This window comes from Diplotaxodon limnothrissa, linkage group LG1 (assembly GCF_057381915.1).
Source record: "Diplotaxodon limnothrissa isolate DT_005_m linkage group LG1, D_limnothrissa_male_GT1.1, whole genome shotgun sequence".
In the NCBI taxonomy this organism is placed as follows: domain Eukaryota; kingdom Metazoa; phylum Chordata; class Actinopteri; order Cichliformes; family Cichlidae; genus Diplotaxodon; species Diplotaxodon limnothrissa.
In genome coordinates, this window is record NC_140596.1 from 4,985,495 (window position 1) to 5,006,702 (window position 21,208).

General features: G+C 38.4%; 1 protein-coding gene across 1 annotated transcript; it reads left to right on the forward strand.

The window, feature by feature from the left end:
* The first annotated feature begins 1,418 nt into the window (after positions 1–1,418).
* Positions 1,419–20,603, forward strand: LOC146639291 (adhesion G protein-coupled receptor G1-like). Its single transcript, XM_085351552.1, has 14 exons — positions 1,419–1,454; positions 2,574–2,692; positions 4,570–4,645; positions 4,805–4,946; positions 5,652–5,771; positions 6,460–6,585; positions 6,708–6,753; positions 9,164–9,258; positions 11,758–11,876; positions 12,101–12,369; positions 12,459–12,546; positions 12,836–12,965; positions 13,124–13,280; positions 20,509–20,603. Exons 1-14 carry the CDS (start codon positions 1,447–1,449, stop codon positions 20,601–20,603), a joined length of 1,590 nt encoding a protein of 529 aa, XP_085207678.1. The 5' UTR covers positions 1,419–1,446.
* Positions 20,604–21,208: the final 605 nt, after the last annotated feature.

Genomic DNA, 21,208 nt, shown 5'->3' on the forward strand with positions numbered 1-21,208 from the left:
TCAATAACAAAAATACAACTCAATACTTTGTAACATAACCTTTGTTGGCAATAACAGAGGTCAAACGTTTACTATAGGTCTTTACCAGGTTTGCACACACAGTAGCTGGTATTTTGGCCCATTCCTCCATGCAGATCTTCTCGAGAGCAGTGATGTTTTGGGGCTGTCGCCGAGCAACACGGACTTTCAACTCCCGCCACAGATTTTCTATGGGGTTGAGGTCTGGAGACTGGCTAGGCCACTCCAGGACTTTCAAATGCTTCTTACGGAGCCACTCCTTTGTTGCCCGGGCGGTGTGTTTTGGATCATTGTCATGTTGGAAGACCCAGCCGCGTTTCATCTTCAAAGTTCTCACTGATGGAAGGAGGTTTTGGCTCAAAATCTCACGATACATGGCCCCATTCATTCTGTCCTTAACAAGGATCAGTCGTCCTGTCCCCTTGGCAGAAAAACAGCCCCATAGCATGATGTTTCCACCCCCATGCTTCACAGTAGGTATGGTGTTCTTGGGATGCAACTCAGTATTCTTCTTCCTCCAAACACGACGAGTTGAGTTTATACCAAAAAGTTCTACTTTGGTTTCATCTGACCACATGACATTCTCCCAATCCTCTGCTGTATCATCCATGTGCTCTCTGGCAAACTTCAGACGGGCCTGGACATGCACTGGCTTCAGCAGCGGAACACGTCTGGCACTGCGGGATTTGATTCCCTGCCGTTGTAGTGTGTTACTGATGATGACCTTTGTTACTTTGGTCCCAGCTCTCTGCAGGTCATTCACCAGGTCCCCCCGTGTGGTTCTGGGATCTTTGCTCACCGTTCTTATGATCATTTCAAACCAGACACATTAACATCAGACATGGACTTTCAAAGTAAAACAGGAAACATAACACAGACTCACAGGCAGGCACTATAACAAAGGGAACAGAGACGTAGGACCAGGGCAGACACAGACACTGACTGGATGTGGGGATACAGCAGACAGGGGAGACAGCAACATGGAACACAGACAGAAAACCAGAACACTAAAACTCTAACCAAACCCCACCCAGAGAACCTAAACTAAGAATAATCCTAAAACCCATAAAGCAAAGCTAGAATATAATGAAATAACAAAATCAAAGAACCAAAAACACAAAACACTGGGTCAACGACCCAGGGACCCTAACAGAAAAGAATGTGTTTTAGTGCTGAAAATGTGAACAGTGTTCAGTATTATATTTTAATAACGTCATCCTGTATTTGCTGCATGCTCAGTAGTGACAAGGAAGCGAAGACGTGTATTTTTAGCTTTCCAACAAGTTGATACTTCCTCTTTCTTACTTAGAATGTCATTTACATTTGTTTCATCAACTTCCTTTACACCTCTTCCTATTCAGCTCTTTTCCCCCCCTGCTGTCACTTCTGCTGTGTTCTCTGTCCTGATGAACTGATTTCCACAGCAACATGCAAAGGTAGGCTACGCTTTGGTTCACTTTAAAGTACATTATACTTTTTGTGTTGATGCTAATAACAAGGATTAAAAAAAATATACATTTTATTTCAATGTATTTATTAGGATTATTGGTAGTATTACTAATAGTAGAAGTAGGAGGAGAAGAAGTTGTATAAGTTTTATTTCTTAATCTTTGTTTTTTTTTTAAATAAGTTGGTGCAGTCTCTAAAACTGGACATCTTTTTATAGAAAACATCTTGTGGAGTAGCACTTTGACTGATGAGTCTTCAGGGTGATGGTGTGAGAGCTTTGGTGGCTGTCTCAATATCTCTACATTGACTAAAGGTCTTACTTTGTCAAATAGACCACAATGATAATTTAACTTTAAATATCTTTGTAGTATTTGAATTTCAAATTGTTTAACAGTATAACATTAAATCGATTAGTGTGCTACAGTACAATGTAAGACGCTATGACATGGAACCAATACCATCTCACATGTGTCCAGTTAGAGGAATTTGAACATCTGAACCTGTTACTCATTTACAATCAGTTTGCTGAATGGTTATAAACAGTGTTGATACTGATAACCTGTAATAAGTTCTGGTCTGTTACATTACCACTGCATTCATTACTCATGCTGCATTCCAATCTGAACAGTAATAGGTGGTTTGCCCCTGTCTGTATGGGATGGCCATACATCAAAGGAACATTGACTTTCAGTTTGAAACAGGAGCGAGGGCAGTTTCCAATGGTTTGATGACCCCTCCATCCACCGAGACCTCCTCTTGTGGTGCAGTTATATGGTTATATGGCTCAGTACCAACTTAAATCCCTTTATCCAATCATACATTCTGTGAGACAGTAAAACATAACATTTTTCACTCCCCGTACTGTACAATCAAATTACCGTTTTTAATCAATTAGAAACCTTAAATGCGGTGGGAATGATTTTCTGTCTACCTTCATCATAATGGCAACAAAATAAAAAAAGACAAATAACATAATGCTTGAATAGCTTTGTAAAATAATTCTAATCTAAATGAATCAACTAATTTTAATCTGAAAGGAACTTTGACAACATTTGACGGAAAAGCATAGATTTTATTTTTCATTCTAAATGTGAGTCTCTTCACAGGAAGAAGAGCTGGATATTCTGGTGGCTGATGTCTTTTGTATCTTATGAAATGCTTTATGAGAATTGGGTGTCAGGACAGGGTTCCTGTGAGACTATATGCAATATAACATCTAACATAGGTAAGTTGTTAACTGCTGTAATAAAATAATTACTTAAATCTGGGGACAGCAGACAATTTAGATTCTAACCCAAGAAACAAGGGGTGAGAGTTATTTACTTTTTCCTTTTGCCTTTTATGAGTTTATATAAACTCGGCTTGTTTTCTGTCAGTCTTTTAGCTACATGTGTCTATTTCTCTCCTACTCCTCCTCCTCCTCTTCTATTCTACCACAGCCCTAAAATGTCAGACATAAAATGTTATGTCCCTTTAAATCACTTTACTATACTTTAGAAGAAAGGATTCAATCCTCATTTAAATGTTCTTTAAATTTCTTTAAGTTTAAATTTCTTTAAGTGTTTTAGTTTAATAAATAAACTAAAACACTTTCAAATCACATGAGCCAATATTTTATTCAGAACAGAACAGAAATAACACAATAGAAGTTTAAAATGAGACATTTTTCAATTTTAAGCACAAAATTAGCTCATTTTAAATTTGATGCTTGCTACAGGACATGTTTACAATAGTGTAGCATCTGCTCTTCTTTTCAAAACATTTTGAAGACGTCTGGGCATCAAGGTTTTGAGTTTCTAGGGTTTTGGTGTGGGAATTTGTTTGATGTAGTTTTCATTTAATGATGCACCAAATGTTCTCTATAGGTGAAAGATTTGGAAAGCAAGCATAGCAATTCAGCACCCAGACTCTTCTCCGATGAAGCAATGCTGTTGTAATAGTGGCAGTATGTGGTTTTGCAATTTCCTGCTGAAATACAAAAGGCCTTCCCTGAAACAGATGTACTCTGGAAGGGATCATAAGTTGCTCTAAAACCTTTATGTATTTTATTTTATGAATCTTTTTATGAGGATTTTGTTTATATACAGAAAAAAGAACATATTGCAGATGACAGTTCCTTTCAACATTCAATGTTTCTTCCAAAACACGCAAGTTGCCCATATTGAATGCATTTCTTCCAACACATATCATCAAAGATGCTGACTTTTGAATTGAAAGCTGATAACACGCTGGAATGTCTCCCACTCTTTAGCCTGGAGGATGAGACGTCTGTGATTACCAACTAGGATGTCAAATCTGGACTCGTCTGGCCATAGAAAATGTTTCCATTTTGAAACAGTACATTTCACAGATATGACGCCGCCTCTCGATCATGTTCAAACATGGCTTCCTTTTTGCATGACAGAGCTTTAGTTAGTATCTGCAGATATCATATCAGATTGTGCTCATCGACAGTGGTTTCCTGGGCCCCTTAGTAATGTCAGTGACACAATCATGCCGATGAATGATGCAGTGTTGTCTGAGGGCCCGAAGACCATGGGCATTTAATAAAAATTTTCAGCCTTGTCCTTTATGCAGAGAGACTGTAGCACCTTCAGTGTAAATGGTTACAGACGCATCTCCAGTTTCTCTGAATCTTTTGATGATGTCATGCATTGCAGATGATGATGTTGAGGAACATTTGAAGTATTCCACAATCTTTTAAGGTACTGTTTCACAGATTGAAGAGCCTCTGCCCATCTTTTCTTCTGAGAGACTCTGGCTCTGTAAGACATCCCTTTTATAGCTTATCGTGTTACTTGCTGTTCTCCCAGCTGAAACGTTTTGATCTTTCTTGCTATTTCAGCCATTGTTTGTGACCTGTATCAAGCATCAAGTTTGAAATGTAAAATTTCTCAGTTCAGACATTTATTATTTATGTTTTGTTGTAAATAAAATACTAGCTTGCGTGATTTGAAAGTCTTTTGGTTCTCATCTTTGTCAAAATTTAACGAACATCCCTACTTTTCTGGAATTCATGTTTTATATACTATAACTTGTTTTGAACAGCCATTTTTTTAATTGTACAAGGGTAAAATGTGTGTTCTTACATTTTCTCTACAGGTCGTAATCATACAGAGTGTTGTATGGATTATACAGACAAGGTTTTGAGAACTGGAAAAGTCACTGACGCTATGACGTAAACATTTTAATTATTACACAAAATTTTCAGTATTTAAAACAAGATTTCAAATTTGTGTGGTTTTTTGTGTTTATTAATTATTTTGAAAAAAAATTACATTAATTTAAGGATGTAAATCATTAATATTGTTAATATTTTCCTATCCTCCTTCCCAAGAGCCATTAGGACTCTAGAAAGTGTTCTAGAGAGAACAGAGGTGAATGTGAGCATGCAAGTGTGTGTCAAAACTTTTGTGGCGCTTCTGCACAAACCCAATGATACCTTTGGAGGCCTTAAAATTTATGCTGATGACACACAGGTAAAAAAAAAAGAACATCACATGATCCTATTGAACAATGGTTTGTAGTCAGACTCAAAGTGTAGCCAGAAATACCTACCAACTACTGAGCTGATATTTGGATCCAATTTTGAGGTTGGGTCAGATATTGGTTAGGACCTGCTTTTTTAAGGTCTGATACATTGTAATAAGTCTAATGTTCTGTTCAAGGTAATTATGGGGAACTTAATTACATCGAACAGGTAATTAACTCTTTGTAAAAAAGGAAATAATGGAAATAAACGTCAAACTAGGAAAGCTTTTATTAAATTTATGACAACGTCTTGGCATTACCTTGAGTGTTTTACTCCATTTCTATTTGTCAGCTCAAATCTGTGTGCAAGGAAGTGAAGAAAAATTCAGCCCACTTTTCTTTACACATTGTTTATTTCACTGAAGTCTGTGGGCATTAGTTTATGTGCAGATTAAGGTCTGGATAGTTATCAACATTATATTTTTATATTATAATTATTATATTTCTTATAAAATATTATATTTTACATTTTATTATACTTTTTGTGAAAAAGTTGGGAAAGTGAACTTTTAAATTCAGTTCACTTTCCAAACAGCAACACCATGACATCAATGTATTTTATTTACAATGTCAGTAGCAAGGGTTGCATTATGTTACTGCTATTCACATGCAGTTTTTTTCTTTCTGTTCTTGGCATGTTGATGCTGATACAGGTAACACCAGATGTGCCTCTTCTCAACAGTAAAGTCCTTGTCCAGCTGCCAAGAGAACTGGATGCTGGACCGAATAACAAGATTGTGTTCTGCATGTTTAAATGGCCTAAAATGAACGAGGTCATAAACTACATTTTCTTATATAACAATATGTAGGAAAAGGATTTGGTGAGCTATAGAACAATAGGATTTTTGCCAATTTTGTATTTACACATTAAATTTAAACTACCGCGAGGTTTTGCTTGTTTTAGTCTAATGAAATAACATTTGGATTTCAGGTTATATTTTTTTCTTATTTTTACCACTTGTTAGGAAATATGTATTTCTAGCTAATTTAGTAATTCTTTAGTGTTTTTGGTGATTTTAGTCTTTAGGTTTTGTTACTGTGCCTCCTTTGTCTCCCTTGTGTGTGTCTAGTCATCCTTGTTTCTATTTTTGTGTATTTCCTGGTTTATTTTGACAGTCCTGTGTCCCGGGTTGGAGTATTCTGTTTTGCTTCCTCCCCGTCTTGTTTGTCAGATTAGGTTCAACTGTTTCTCCCTTCTGTTATGTATTCCCTTTTTAGCCTCTGTATTTATTGTGTGTTGACCTTTTATTGATTAATAAAATGTAAATTAGTACACATATTTTTGAAGGAAGCTGGGTACACAAGGAAAGAAAAATCTCATTTTTAACTAAATGTAAATTATTTGAATATCAAACAGTGCATCTAGATCATTGAGTAGTGTGTTTTTCCCCCCCGAAAATAATATTAAAATTGTCTTTGCAAAATTGTTAAACCAGCTGACAAATTTGCATTTTATTGTAGAGCATTTTTGAAAGCCCACATGAAGTATATGATCAAAGACTGGTTGGTCTGAGTGTGCAGAACAAGGAGATATCAGGACTGCAGGAGCGCATCAACATCACGATGGAGTTTACCAAGAAAATCGACGTAACTATGCTTTTTTTGATCATTTATTTCATTTCTACCTCTTGTTACTTTATTGCATAATTAATTGATACATATAATATGCTGTACATTTTGTACAAACATGAAATATGTTTGTGTCATAGGAAACTCAAAAACCCTCGTGTCATTTCCTTAATTATTCAACATGCAGTAAGTAACAAGCATCACATCTGTCATGAACAGTAATGTACACTGCTCAAAAAATAAGTAAAGGAACACTTTTTAATCAGAGTACAGCATCAAGTCAGTTAAACCTATGGGCTATAGGTGTGGTCAGCTAAGTAGCAGAGGGGGTAGATAATTTGGCGTTAATAAAATTAATACCAGGTGTACTAGATGGATAATAATGAGACAAACTCCCAAAAAAGAATGGTTTTACAGTTGGTGGACACCGATATCTTTCCATCTTCATCTATTCTGTTTTTTCACTAGTTTTGCATTTGACTGGGATCATTCTCATTACTGTTAACATGAGGACATACATGAACCCTACAAAGGTTGCAGAGGCAGTCAAACTCCTTCAAGATGGCGCATCAAGACATGTCATTGCCAGAAAATCTGCTATGTCTCCCATCACACTTTGCAAGAGCATAGAAGAGATTCTAGGAGGCAGGAGGTTACTTTAAGAGAGCTGGACAAGACTGTTAAAGGTCCTTAATCCATAAGTACCACATGTGCCCTTTGTGTAAGGAAGAACAGGAAGAGCACAGATAGAGGCCTACAAAACGACTTCCAGCAGACCCGACATCCTCAAGTAGGCTCATTGATGCCTTTGTCCAAATCTGGGAGGAGATCGCCAGGGACACCATCCAGTCTCATTAGGAGCATGCCCCAGCTTTGTCAGGCAAGCACAGAAGCATGTGGGGGACATATGAACTACCAGTGATGGGAATAACGGCGTTACAAGTAACGGCGTTACTAACGGCGTTACTTTTTTCAGTAACGAGTAATCAAACTAATTACTATTCCTATCGTTACAATGCTGTTACAGTTACTAACAAGAAAATGCGGTCCGTTACTATTTTTCAACAAACAGACGGTTGAAGCTGTGTTCAGCTTACCACATCTTGTATCAGTTGCATGGAAGTAGCTGACTACATAAGTAATCTGGACGCTACAGCTTTAAGCAGCTGCGCGCGCTCCCGCGGACGGTGATCACGATCACTGTCTAGCACAACACCTGGAGCTAAGGGGGCAAAACAATCGCATGAGTGCTGCTGTTTGACTGAGGAAGAGTAAAGTAGCTGTGGTAAGCCAATCACATGACCACTTAAAGACAAAGCAACAAGGTGATTCATACCAGTTTATAAATTGCGTTGATAGGCCACATAAAACCAGAGTCATGATAAACAATAGATACGCGGTGTTTTTCCTCAATAGTTTCGCAGCGAGACCTCTGAGCAAACCCCCCCCCCCCCTCCAAAAAAAAAAAAAAAAAACAGGATAAGTTTTAGGAGTGACAGTGAGAGAGAGAAAGACAGCAGAAAAAGAGGGAGAGAGAGTTTTGAGATGTGAGAGAATTGTGACGTTTAGCGTCTTTGGAGTGTGTAGTTAATATGTTGTCTTGTGTAGTTAGTGTGTAGTGATGTGGATAGTTTTGTGTTGTGTGTCAGAACAATGAGGCGACTGCTGTCTCCAAATAGAAAAAGGAGTGATACACCTGCTGCTGTCAGGCCTGCAGGTATCAGGCTGTGATGTTCTCCTTTATAGTGGACATAAATTGTGTTTTTGGAGTGGAACAAATAACTTGTGTGGCATCTTATTGAATGCAGAACAGCTGGTTGTTCTGTAATTGAAATGGTTATTTAAAAAAAATCAAGGTAAAAGGTAAATTGATGAATTTGTTGTTTGCAAAACTTGTGCATAGGATTTTAAAATTGATCATTTATATTTGCATTTAAAGTTCTGAAATATGATTCATTAAACATGTTTGTGGTTGTTAAAATGTAACTTTTTCTACTCTGATTTTACATTTTTTGTCTGATTTTAGATCAATTGTGTTAATACAGTATGTCAAAATGAAAAGATAACTGTAAATTCAGACACGTGAGGTTGTGCTTAAAAGGATGATACCAAACAAGGCAAAGTAAATAGTTTTTAAAGGTGAAATGTGGAGGGAAAATCAAAAGTAGTTTGAGTAGTTAAAAATGTTAACTAACTAACAGTTACTAACTTTTTTGGAGAAGTAACTAGTAACTATAATTAATTACTTTTTCAAAGTAACTTCCCCAACACTGCGAACTACTGAGTACCATTTTGAATTGGTATTCAACCCACTGTAGGTTTATATTTCCCTTTCTATCAAAAAATGTGGGATCTGTTCATTCTTAACACATTACCCAGTTGATATCATTATAGATAACCAGCGTGATTCTTTTCCCCCTCAAAATCTGATGTGTTTTTAAAGTGTTCCTTTAATCTTTTTCTGAGCAGCAAGACACCTATTTCTTTCATAAGTTGGACTCATTGGGGTTTGTGTTTTCACTCAGGGCCCCGACACTGAGTTGATGTTCAGAAATTTAATCTTTTGCATAATGGATCTGTTTGTTTTGTTTACCAGATTTTAGTGAGGATGGCTGCCTCACACACTGGACACGTGGTCAGACTACCATCACCTGTTCCTGTAACCACCTCACATACTTTGGCGTCCTCATAGTAAGATTGGACTCATTCATTATATAAAGAGGGATTCAGTGAACTGCAAAACAAAGTATAAATACAACATCTTGTAAAGAATTTGAGAGCTCTCTTGTCCTTCTGTCTGTCCATCTCTTCTCACCTATGTCACCAAACATTTATCTGAACTGCTTCAAACTTTGCAGCTGAATTTCTTGGGTCTCGAGTTAATGTGTTACTGAGTTGATGTTCATCAGATGAGTGGTTCTCATATAAGTCTGTTAAAAAAAAAGAAGAAGCCATTCTCCGTCAATTGGTTTTCCCCATGTATTTCTGGCACAGCATGCTTGGGAGGGGCACATTAACATATAGACATGTTTGTTTGGCTAGCTTCACAAGGACATGCCAGACCATTAATCAATCTACCTTAATTTTACCTCAAACCTTCAAACAGGCTTGTCAAGTGGTGTGGGGCAAAAGACAGCAAGCTTAAAAAAAAACCTAGTAAAATGTAGTCATAGTGGTGACTGAAAGACGCACAGCTTCTCAGAAAGATAAGTGTTTTAGATTTCTTCTTTAGATCTTCGGTTTCCTCAGTTTCCTTTATCAGAAATGGTGATGAAGTATTAATAAACCCATAAACTTGCACAGCTACACACACACACACACACACACACACACCCACACACACAACAATTCAGGAAATCCGCATGTGATATAAATTTATAAATTAAAGTGACTAAAACATGGGTAACTGTGCGCTCATTGTATTAGTACAACTAATGAAAGAAAAAGCCAAAAGCATCTTTTATATGTTAGCAAATCTCTTTATCCGGTGTGTGAAAGTAAACAATGTAGTTTGCTCTCTGCATGCAAAGAAAAGAAACATTTTGCCATGGTACTGCACATGTATGTAATAAATGTGCAGTTTATATAACCTACACATTCATTGAATGTAAAAATTATGCATGAAAATATAGTAACAAATATGATTTGTTATAAATGTAGATACGTTAGTTGTGCATTTCCTTCTTTTCTTCTTTTCAGTTTGGTTTCATTCTTGATGGTGCCACCAGATGACACCAAACTGAAATGATTTCTTGTACAGAATGTGTTCTCCCTTCACCTGCTCTGCTCAACTTGTTTTCAATCAAATTACTATCCTGCCCTGGTCAGAGCATGGCAATGTTACATGCAACTGCTAAGGGCACAGTCTGGCTTGCGGCATAGCCCATCATTGCACCTTTATTCCTCTGACCGCACTTGAAAACACTGCAGCCAAAACTATCCACACTCACACAGAGAAAGTGTTTGCACTGTAATCACACACACAGGAAGTGTGCAGTGCTGTCTGTTATTGCATGCCGTTCCTGTATTGCTGCTATGTTGTATTGCTTTTCATGTTAATTGTTTGTGTGTGTTGCTCGTGCTTGCTTACCTATCGTTTGCCTCCGTTTGCCTCTGTTGTTATGATTGTATGTAGCATATTTATTTAATGCTTTATTTTATTTTTCAGATGTATTCAGCTGTTCTTTTAACTTTCTTTTTAGCCCTGCCCCCATTGTCTTCAAGGGACTTGTACCATTAGGAATAACAAGCATACTTATTAACTTAATGGGTTAAAGTTAAAGTTACAGTGTAAAAATAATAAGTAAGAAAGTATTTGCTTCTGGAATGTGACTAATTGTTATAATTAGGGTTGCACCGATACCCATACCGGTATCGGGTATCGGCCTCGATACCCCATTTTCTAAAGTACTCGTACTCGTTAAAAGTCCCCCGATATTGGGGACCGATACCACGGTCTGAGACCTGTCTATGTTTGAGCGGCATGTAAGGGGTTAATCACAGGCGCCGAGTAAATACCGAGTAAATACCTCTCAGCCCCATGTAGGAGTGTGGAAAGTGAAAGTCTTTGTAGCTCAGTGTCACACATTATAGATGAAAACAGAAACAGTCTGACTGAGATAATGCAGAAAAGCTACTTTTCTTAAAAAAAAAACTGCCACTCACTTATTCTCTCCATTAAGTGAGTTATCTTAGACGTGATGTTAATACCTACCTCAGTTGCACTGACTGCCACAGTTCTATGTTGGTGGATGTTGTTAGTTTATTCAAATATTGTGCACTAAATAGCAAAGATGTTTATTAATGCCCCTTGTGTTGTCCAAAGCGGCAGAGTTTACAATAAACTGAAAACAATACTTGAGTTGCACTGTCACTGTTTAATTTTTTTTTCATAATTATTTATTCTGTAATATGCTGCATACAACATGCTTTTCATTTTAAATAAATGCTCTTAATTCCAAACCAGTCCCTTGTTTGTTTGTTTTTGTTTGTTTTGGTTTTTTTTGTTAAATTATAGGACTAAAGCTGTTACCTGTAAATTTAAATCATGTTTTTATTAAGTACTCTGTATCGGTATCGGCGAGTACTGAAATGCAAGTACTCGTACTCGTTTCCAAAAAGTGGTATCGGTGCATCCCTAGTTATAATACAAATAGTGAAAGATGATATAAACATGTGTTTTCTCCACAGATACCTGATCCTTCCATCACAAAGAAAGACCAAGAGATTTTAACACACATTACTGTGATCGGCTGTAGTATTTCCCTTTTTGCTTTGGTCATAGCCATTTTGCTCTTTATTACAAACAGGTAATAAATTCATTTTTCATATTCTTCCCATCTTCATCAGTTCTTCCACTCGTTTTTAGTACCTCCTGTAATCTCATTTGCTTCAGTTCCTGTCCTCTTTTTCTGAATCATCTCTTACAGCAAATGCTCTCTTTATTCTGTACTTATCACTTCATCTTTTCTTTCTTCTCTTTTTACGGCCTACTATTTCTCCAGTTGTGATACAGTATGTTTCTGTTTGACAGAAAACTCAGACAAGATGTCTCTATGAAGGTCCACATCAACCTTGTAATTGCCCTGATGCTCCTCAACCTGCACTTCCTGCCCAGTCAGGCAGCGGCAGCAGGGTCTTCCTCTGGACTTTGCTTATACATGGCTCTTTTACTTCATTATTCCCTGCTGGCCACTTTCAGCTGGATGGCCTTGGAAGGTTTCCACTTATATCTTCTCCTGGTCAAAGTCTTCAACATCTATGTCAAGAAATACCTGCTCAAACTCAGCGTGGTGGGATGGGGTGAGTGGAATAATTTTAATCAGGAACCTGTCATTATCAATCTGGAAATGGTATGGTGAATAATCTTTTTTTTTTTTTTTTGGCTCCAGGCGTCCCTGCAGTGATTGTGTCAGTGGTGGTGATCATAGACAGAAAGTTTTATGGTCAGGTTGCTCTGGAAACATCTAACTCTACAATGTAAGATTTGCTAGCATGTAAATTCAGGAATAGTAGTTTACATTTACTTATTTACTTATTAATTGTTTTACACATGGGTTTTTGTATACATGCATGTTTATTTTTTTAAGGGAGAATCAGAAAGCTTCATTTCACCAAGCATCTAACTTGCTAAAATTAAAACATTATTTCCTTTGTAGCCCTGGGGATGCTTTTACTACATAGATCTGCATTAATGTGTCTTTTACAGAGCACATTGTTAATTTTTCAGTTTGTGAGGTTAAAACATGATCTGCTCTTTTTTAAATAGATGCTATATAACCAATTCCTACGTGAAAATATGGACTACAGTGGTACTGTTCAGCTTGGTGTTCCTTTTTAATGTAATCATGTTTGGGGTGACAATCAGACGTGTTTTGATTCTCCACCACACCAGAGAGGTAATTCTGTAGTCTTAAAAGAAATATTTAAGTAGTAATCCATCAGTGTATCCATTGGAAACCCAAAACCAGCAATGAAGTATTTTTTTATGACAATTCAAGGTCTCAAACTTTGATTGTGTGTAACCTGGTATGTCATTTTATATTTGGCAAATCAGTTTGGGCAGAATAACCTTGAAAAAACAAAGAAAGACATTTGCTCCCTGGCTGGAGTCATGACTCTGCTCGGCATTACCTGGGGCCTGGTCTTTTTCTCATTTGGCCTCCTGACCACTCCTGCCCTCTACCTCTTCTGCATCTTGAACTCACTGCAAGGTCTGTAAACACACACACACACAATCATAGCGGCAGAGTTGACAATGTGGATTGCGCCCATAGAAAAACTGTGATTAAAGTTTCTAGAAACTAGACATATTGCCATTTTCACAGTTTATTAATTCAACAAACAGGGTTCTCAGTAGGGATGGGTATCGTTTAGGTTTTATCCGATACCGGTGCTAAACCGATACTTTTGAAACGGTGCCGGTGCTTAAACGGTGCTCAAACCGGTGCTTAAAGAATGGAGAACACAAAATTGGTCCAAAAACCTCTCGTGTTCAGCTGTTTTTTTGTAAAAAGATAACAATGTTAGCCTTTTCTGCAGCTATAGGGCATATATGCTATCACTCTTGGCTGGAAGCAGTGCTTAAACAATGGAAAAAACACAAACTTTGTCCAAAAACCTCTCATGTTTAACTGTTTTCCACTTCTTCTTTGGTCATTTTAGCCTTTTTGGCCAGGGTGAAGGGAGTATCTGCCATGAAACAAGAAGACAGCCGCATGTAGCTATGATGATGTTTGCTAGTTCACCTTACATGCATTAATGTAATAACGTGGTTAGCCTACTCAACGTAAATTACACACGAACAACATTAAGCTACTCACGCAGAGAAGAACGGCTGCTGCTGCATCATCATCCGTCATCATTTCTGCTACACTGGCAGGGCTAGGGGCCAGGACTCTCCTCTTCGTGTTTTTGGGGGATGTTGCTCCGGGTCCGATAACAGGCAACCCACCCGCAGTAGATGTGCACGGTGTGAGATCTCGCAGCAAGCTATCAAATACGGCGCATTCCTCGGCTTTTAAAAAAAACGCTATGCGTCGCCAGGTGTTTCATCGGATTTGAGGTGTTACCTCCTTTGACAATATCACAGTATCAGCTTAAAGCACTTGTTGCTGCTGAGTTTGCATCTTTTGCTGTGAAGTACAGCCAGACTTTTGACCGCTTCGCCTTGGGCATTTTTAATCTGTAGCTCTGCTTAAAAGAACGTACGTACCTGGCCCCGCCTACTATCCTCGGAAATGTAAAATGATTGGCTAGAATCTAAAGTGTATCACAGCTCAGGAAAAAAAAGCACCGAAATAAAGCACCGAAATGTGCGCTGCTTTTCGGTCTGGTTACTACCGTTTATGTCAGAACCGGTGCCATCATGGCACCGGATACCGGTACCCATCCCTAGTTCTCAGTCATATGTGCTAAATCTCGCTTTGTGGAAGTGCATGTTGCTATCTTGGAGGATAGAGTTCTGGCCCAGACTGTGGAGATATGGGACTGCCACTGGTTGCAGAATCTCAATGTCAATATCTCTGTTCCTTGACATGGATGAAACTAATGACAAGACTTGCTTTTCTAGTAAGGGAGCTGCTGCCTCACAACATCACACTGATTCCACCAAACGCTGTCACCCATGGTGCAGCGATCAGCACATCATTCTCTGTGTTTGCTCCACACTTTCACTCCATGCCTTAGGCAGATTCAGGACACATTGCTGAACATAACATTCCTCTACATGTTCGGGTTCTAGTGCAGATGTTGCTGACACCAGCTTAAACAGGCCGGACTGTGAAGTTCAGTCATGTTAAGCCCCGTGAGTCTGGGATAGGCGGCTTGCAGCCTATTCAGGATTGTCTGAGGACAGAGTTGTCAGCCATTGTCGCGAAATCAATCAATGTAGAGCAGTGTCACAAACCACGGAGGCCCCAGAAAAGTGCAATCAAACGATGAGTTTATTAACAGCCCGGAGAGAACATCAACATATGTCTTCTGACCAAAATACATGTTACATGGTACACGCCCCCCCATGGCGTCAATGACAGATTAAAATAGGTTCCAGGCATTAGTCACAGTTAACCGTACATCTTTAATAGCTATAAGCAGACATAGAACTTCTCCTTTCTATAACACCTTCCATACAAGGTAATAAACTTCAAGCCCTCAGGGTCTCTGAGGCTAATTATTGACTCTGATCGTCTGTTACCAAGTAGAATAAAATATATTAAGACACCTAATGAATTCAGGCCTCAGGCCGGATACATTCCTAGGGTGTGTGTATTATGTGTACTGTAAGCATGCATTGCAGTTATAGAATAGAATTAGAATAGAATTCAACTTTATTGTCATTGCACATGCACAGGTACAGGGCAACGAAATGCAGTTTGCATCCATCCAGAAGTGCTTTAGTGATATAGATATATTACAATATATATTAGCAATAATATAGATATGTGAGTATATTACAGAAATGGGTCTATTATGGTATGTTATAATGTACACGGTATGAAGTATGTTGTGAATATTCTATAACTATAAGTATGTACAGGCTGTAGTGAGTACAAGCTATGTACAGGATATGAACAGGATATAAATATGAAAAACTATACAGAATATGAAATAAATAACTTTACAGAATCTGGGATATACAGCTATACAGAAATGGGAACTATGCAAGTTGTAAACAGTTGTAGGATTAAAAATTATCGAATGTACAGAATGATTATTTACACAGAGCTATACAGTAGTGCAGTTAAGATAAGTGAGGGTGTAGATAGTTTCTACAGAGGCTATATAAAGTGCTAGTGGTTGTGAGTGGTGGTTCACTCCATGTTATTATTGTGTGTTTGAGGGTACAGTTGTCCATTGTGGGTGTGTGTATGTTCAGTCCATGAGTTTAACGTGGGTCAGATGTCAGGAGGCAGAGTTCAGGAGTCTGACAGCTGTGGGGAAGAAGCTGTTCCGGTACCTGGTGGTCTTAGTCCGGAGGCTCCTGTGGCGCCTCCCAGAGGGCAGGAGGGTGAAGAGTCCATGTGATGGGTGACTGGGGTCTTTGATGATTTTCCCAGCCCTTTTCAGACACCGCTTCCTGTAGATGTCTTTTATGGCAGGAAGTGGTGCTCCGGCGATGCGCTGGGCAGTTTTCACGACCCTCTGCAACGCCTTCCGGTCCGAGGCAGAGCAGTTCCCGTACCAGACTGTTATACAGTTGGTCAGGATGCTCTCGATGGTGCAGCGATAGAAGTTCACCTTCCTTCTATGTTCTAGTTTCCCTCAGCATGTATCACCTGGACAGTCACGCCAGTGAAGCTTAAGACCCTTAATGAACTGAACATCAACTCAAAATAAGCACAGTATAAAGCAATGTGTATAAAATACTTCTAACCGTACTTGTAATAAAAGTAAACATAATAAAAGGATCCTTAAATGAAGATCTTCAATAAGCAACTTTAATGCAATCCCAATACTGTACGAAATATTATTAAATGGAACAATGCTGTAAAGAATGATATTAATGCAGGTATAATGATGCAGATTGTATGGCAGGAATAAAAGAATTTCTATATCTCCACATTCCCTCTTTTGACATTCCAAAAAAGGAATGTCACCACACCTCGTGTTGTATCACTCCTCAGCCCACTCTATGGCATCTAAGTTCCTCAGGTAGATTGAATCCACCCGTCCAGGGTCCGCAACCCTAGCCATCGTTTTACCAAGAATCCTCTGACACAAGGAATGACACAACAACCACAGGTGACCAGTATCCCTAAAAGTGTAGCGAATGAAACCATTGCTGACATAGCCAAACCTTTCCACCGTCCAAACACGGATCCATTCATACGTATTCACACCAGGTATTGCTAATAGTGGAGACCCCCGCGCAAATAATCAGATTCTGCACTCTCAGCAACATGAGCTCATTCATTTGTTTTATTCTGTTTTGGTTTTTTTTGTTTGTTTTTTTTAGGAAAATAGTTTTTTATGCTTTTGACTGGATTGAATCGCTACAATCCTTTTAGACAGGGACTTAGACCTAATCCGGTCCCCACAGGTAGCTTTCTCCTCAGCCAGTTGTAATCTGGAAAGCCCACCTTATGTTTGTTCTCCCAAGAATTTTCAGCGCTGTTATTCACTGTTGCAGGCCTGCTTAGAACAAAAATGAGAAAAAGAGAGCTGATTATTAGCTCATCAAAGCACAAAACAAAATCACCTGACAGGTTTTCTCTAAGTGCACTGTTACAAAAATCATGGGCCCCTCTCAGACAAACTGACCGAATCAATCCATCACTACAACAACAACCTCAAAAATCTTAAACACAGAACATTTTGCCACAAGTTCTTCAAGGTCCTGGCACTCTGAAGTCAACTGACATAATTTCACCTGCTAAATACACAGAAAGTCTTGTTAAACGCCACACAGTCACAGTGTCTCCTCCAGTGCAAGCTTCACTCACACAGTCAGACAGGAAACCCAAGTTCCTCTTTTTCTTTTCCTGTCCCGAGTCATTCAACTACTTTGCATACTGAGTCGTCTCTCAAGAAATTGCCGTGACAAGAGAAATACATGTTCAAACATTACCACCTTATTAAATTATTTTATTTCTTTCTACAGTGATCACTGGTTTTGATCACTCAGTACGAGAGCACTCCTAAGTCACTCTTTTAAAACTACTTTAATCACTGTTTCTTTTTTCCATAACTCCCTTGTCATATAGCTTCTTTGAGTTATTCCTCAGCTTCAAACTCAAGTGTATTTTATTAAACATTCACACCAGTCTATCACTCATACTAGTAGCAAGCTGATCTTCATTGCGTATGTTTGTGTTCTAAGCCAGGTTTAATCAATGTCTATGCATTAATCATCATGAGCTTGTCTTGTCTTTGTAAGGTTAATGCATTTTCTGTTTGTGTGTGTGTGATTTTGCATGTGTTTCTTTGCAGTGTTTCAGACTCCTTCACAATTTTCCCTTTAAACAGTCAATTTTCTCCTTCCCAAATTTGCTAACCCAAATTTTGATTTCCCACCTTAAATAACAGCATTCCTGGTCCTCAGCCAGAAGTTAGGGCCCACTTGTCAGGTTTATGGAGACACGGCGCTGTGAACAATTCAACCAGAAAGAGAGGGAGTGTTTTCTCTCTTTGGCTCATCACTGGTCATTGTTAATGACATTTCACCCTCCGCGTCAGCCCAGCGGCTTTACCCTTGAAGTCCCGTCTTCTTCACTTCATCTCACCAGTGAGTCTGAGCTCAGAGGGACTGAGGCCAAGTAATCGTGACTGTGCCTGCCTTAGGTTGTCCCAGGGTTTCGAGGTGGGATCTTACCCGTCATGGGCTATCCAGCCTTCCATACTCGCCTGATACGGGGGTCAGGTGGGCAGGGGTGCTGTGAGGGGAGGGGACACACTGGCTCTGGAAATTAAAGGAGTGTAAGCTGCTTCCTTCATTGCATCTTATATTATAATCAGGTTTAATTCATGCATCTTTTCACTGAGCTGTGGATTCAACTATCTCACTTCTGATTCATTCCTAAAATAATTTCACATATGGCACTTTGTGTATGTGTGTTTTCTATTCATTAATGTAATTGTCAGTTATTTTCTCTCTTTATTTTACTTTTTTATCTGTTTGTTTGTGACGTTCTACTTTAGTTCTACTAAATCTTGATGTAAAAACAATACCCCCTCTTTCACGCACACACTCTGCAGTTTGCCTACGCACACACTTCTCTCTCAGACTTCCTCTGTTCACACACTCGCCTATGAGTTATTATTAGTTATTTATTATTTTGTACAAATCACACAGAATCATTCAAATCGAGTACTCACAGCATTCACACACTTAGAATCACTCAAAATATGCTTTCCTAAGAGTATTTTATCAAACATGCTTTCAAGAATCAGAAAGAGGAAGTAGACAACACTCAGTAACTGCGTCTGTCCTCTTAAAAGAGAAGCGAAATAAACACATATGGGACAATTCTCCCCATCTTAGACAAAATGTGACCTTAAATGTCCTTTTCTAAGTCATGTTCTTCTCTATACACAACTCTTGGCCTCCAGGGCATAACCTTTGGACTTATAACTCTGATATAAGTCCACACAGTACGGAGAACCTGCAAGTTCAGTTTTTTCTTTTTTAAATTCTCCACACACTTGAAGAACTGTTTGTCATTTATCTGCCCAAGAACTTCATCCAATGGACCTCGCCGGGTCCAGTAATCTTCAGCACATGTATCTCACCGCTGCCAGTGAGGATTTAAAACAGTTTCTTGTCAGCATTCACTTATCAAATGGACCGCAGCCGATCCAGCAATATCGACACAATTGTGTATCCTCATGTACACAACTTAATCTTCACTGGTATCACAGCACATCTAGTAATATCTTCAGAATTACTTCATTATAGTAAACATTGATTTTCCTTTAAAATCAATTTACCATTAGAACTCAAGATCACAGCTGATTCGATTCTCTGAAATCCTGAGTCAGTTAAACACCTTGCTCAACTCAAGGTGTCCTCTTTCTCGGACTTCCTCGTCCGAGCTCACTCTTTTTACCCCGGCATCTCCACCAGAATGTTACAAGATCCTTAAATGAAGATCTTCAATAAGCAACTTTAATGCAATCCCAATACTGTACGAAATATTATTAAATGGAACAATGCTGTAAAGAATGATATTAATGCAGGTATAATGATGCAGGTTATATGGCAGGAATAAAAGAATTTCTATATCTCCACACCATATTGTCCTGCAAACTTTGACTTGAAAGTCTGTCTGCAGTTCCCAAGTGCTGACAGAATGAGGACACAGTCTTTTTGTGGTGTCGTCTTCTTTGGACGCCCACTTTGTTGGTATTGACAAGTTTTTTTATGGGTGGACACACATACTCAACTCTGCTGCTTAATACACAAATGCATTTTCCTTATAGATACCATTTAAGGGGAAGTAATAGTATAAGACTTATTAAGTTTAGGGCGCACATAGCTCAGTAGGTAGAGTGGCCGCCCATGATCGGAAGGGTGGGGGTTCGAATCCACTGAGGTATGCTTGCCCAGAGGTATGCATTTGACCCATACCTCTGGGCAAGGTATGGGTCAAATGGAGAGAGAGTGCTTTCCCCATGGGAATCAATAAAATCCACATTATTATTAAACGTTTGCCATGTAATAATAGACTGTAAATGTGACGTTACTTTCCATTATAGGGGAGACATGAACTCTCTCTTCTGCCTAATGAGGACCAATGAACTATTTAAGATTTTTGTTAAAAATCTGTTTATGTTGACTAAAAGATAGGTAAGATTTCGTGTTGGATATGGATACACAGTGACTTGACAGAGATTTGACACAGATGCACTCTTAGAGCCAATTTCATGAACTCATCCTTTTCCCATCTAAACCTGAACATCTCTCTCTCTCTCTCTCTCTCTCTCTCTCCTTTGTGACTGCAGGTTTCTTCATCTTCCTTTGGTTTGTGATGTCACTGAGAAAGGCTAAAACCTCGGCTACTAAGATGAGCAGTGAAACACGCAGCACTAATAGCTAGTAGCAACACCTCCATAAGAATCTGTGTGTGTTGGTATAATTCATATTGTGATACAGTGACAACATGATTATTTCTTTTTTAAATCATGATGTTTATTTATAGAACAGCACAGCAGAAAAGGCAGCTGAGCAAGTGTGAACATTAATGTTATGTTTGAAGTATTATTGAAATACATGGAGTAAAACATTTGTGGTAAGGAATTAATCTCTCGTAAGAGCAACTTAGAGGATGGTTTTCCTATGCATTGTAAGCTTTTCCATATTTGAGCACAGTTTTCTGCCTAAAGTCAGTCATTTACATATATGCATGTTTTATAATTATCTCAGTTATAATTTCTTATTATTTTAATGTATATTAAACAACAAATTTGTATCTGAACATATATTCTTGCATACCTTGAGTGCCAGTATTAAAAGCATAATCATGTTTCTGGATGCTTGTTTAGCCCTTGACAGGAAAACAATTATGGTTTACCGAGTTTATGACTAAAACTGTAGATATCAATCCACGTTAAACCAATCAGATCTGAACAGTTCCAACTTGACTCCTTACGAATCAACTGATATTTATTAATTTGTAGAATACAATTCTAATGTAATGCAATA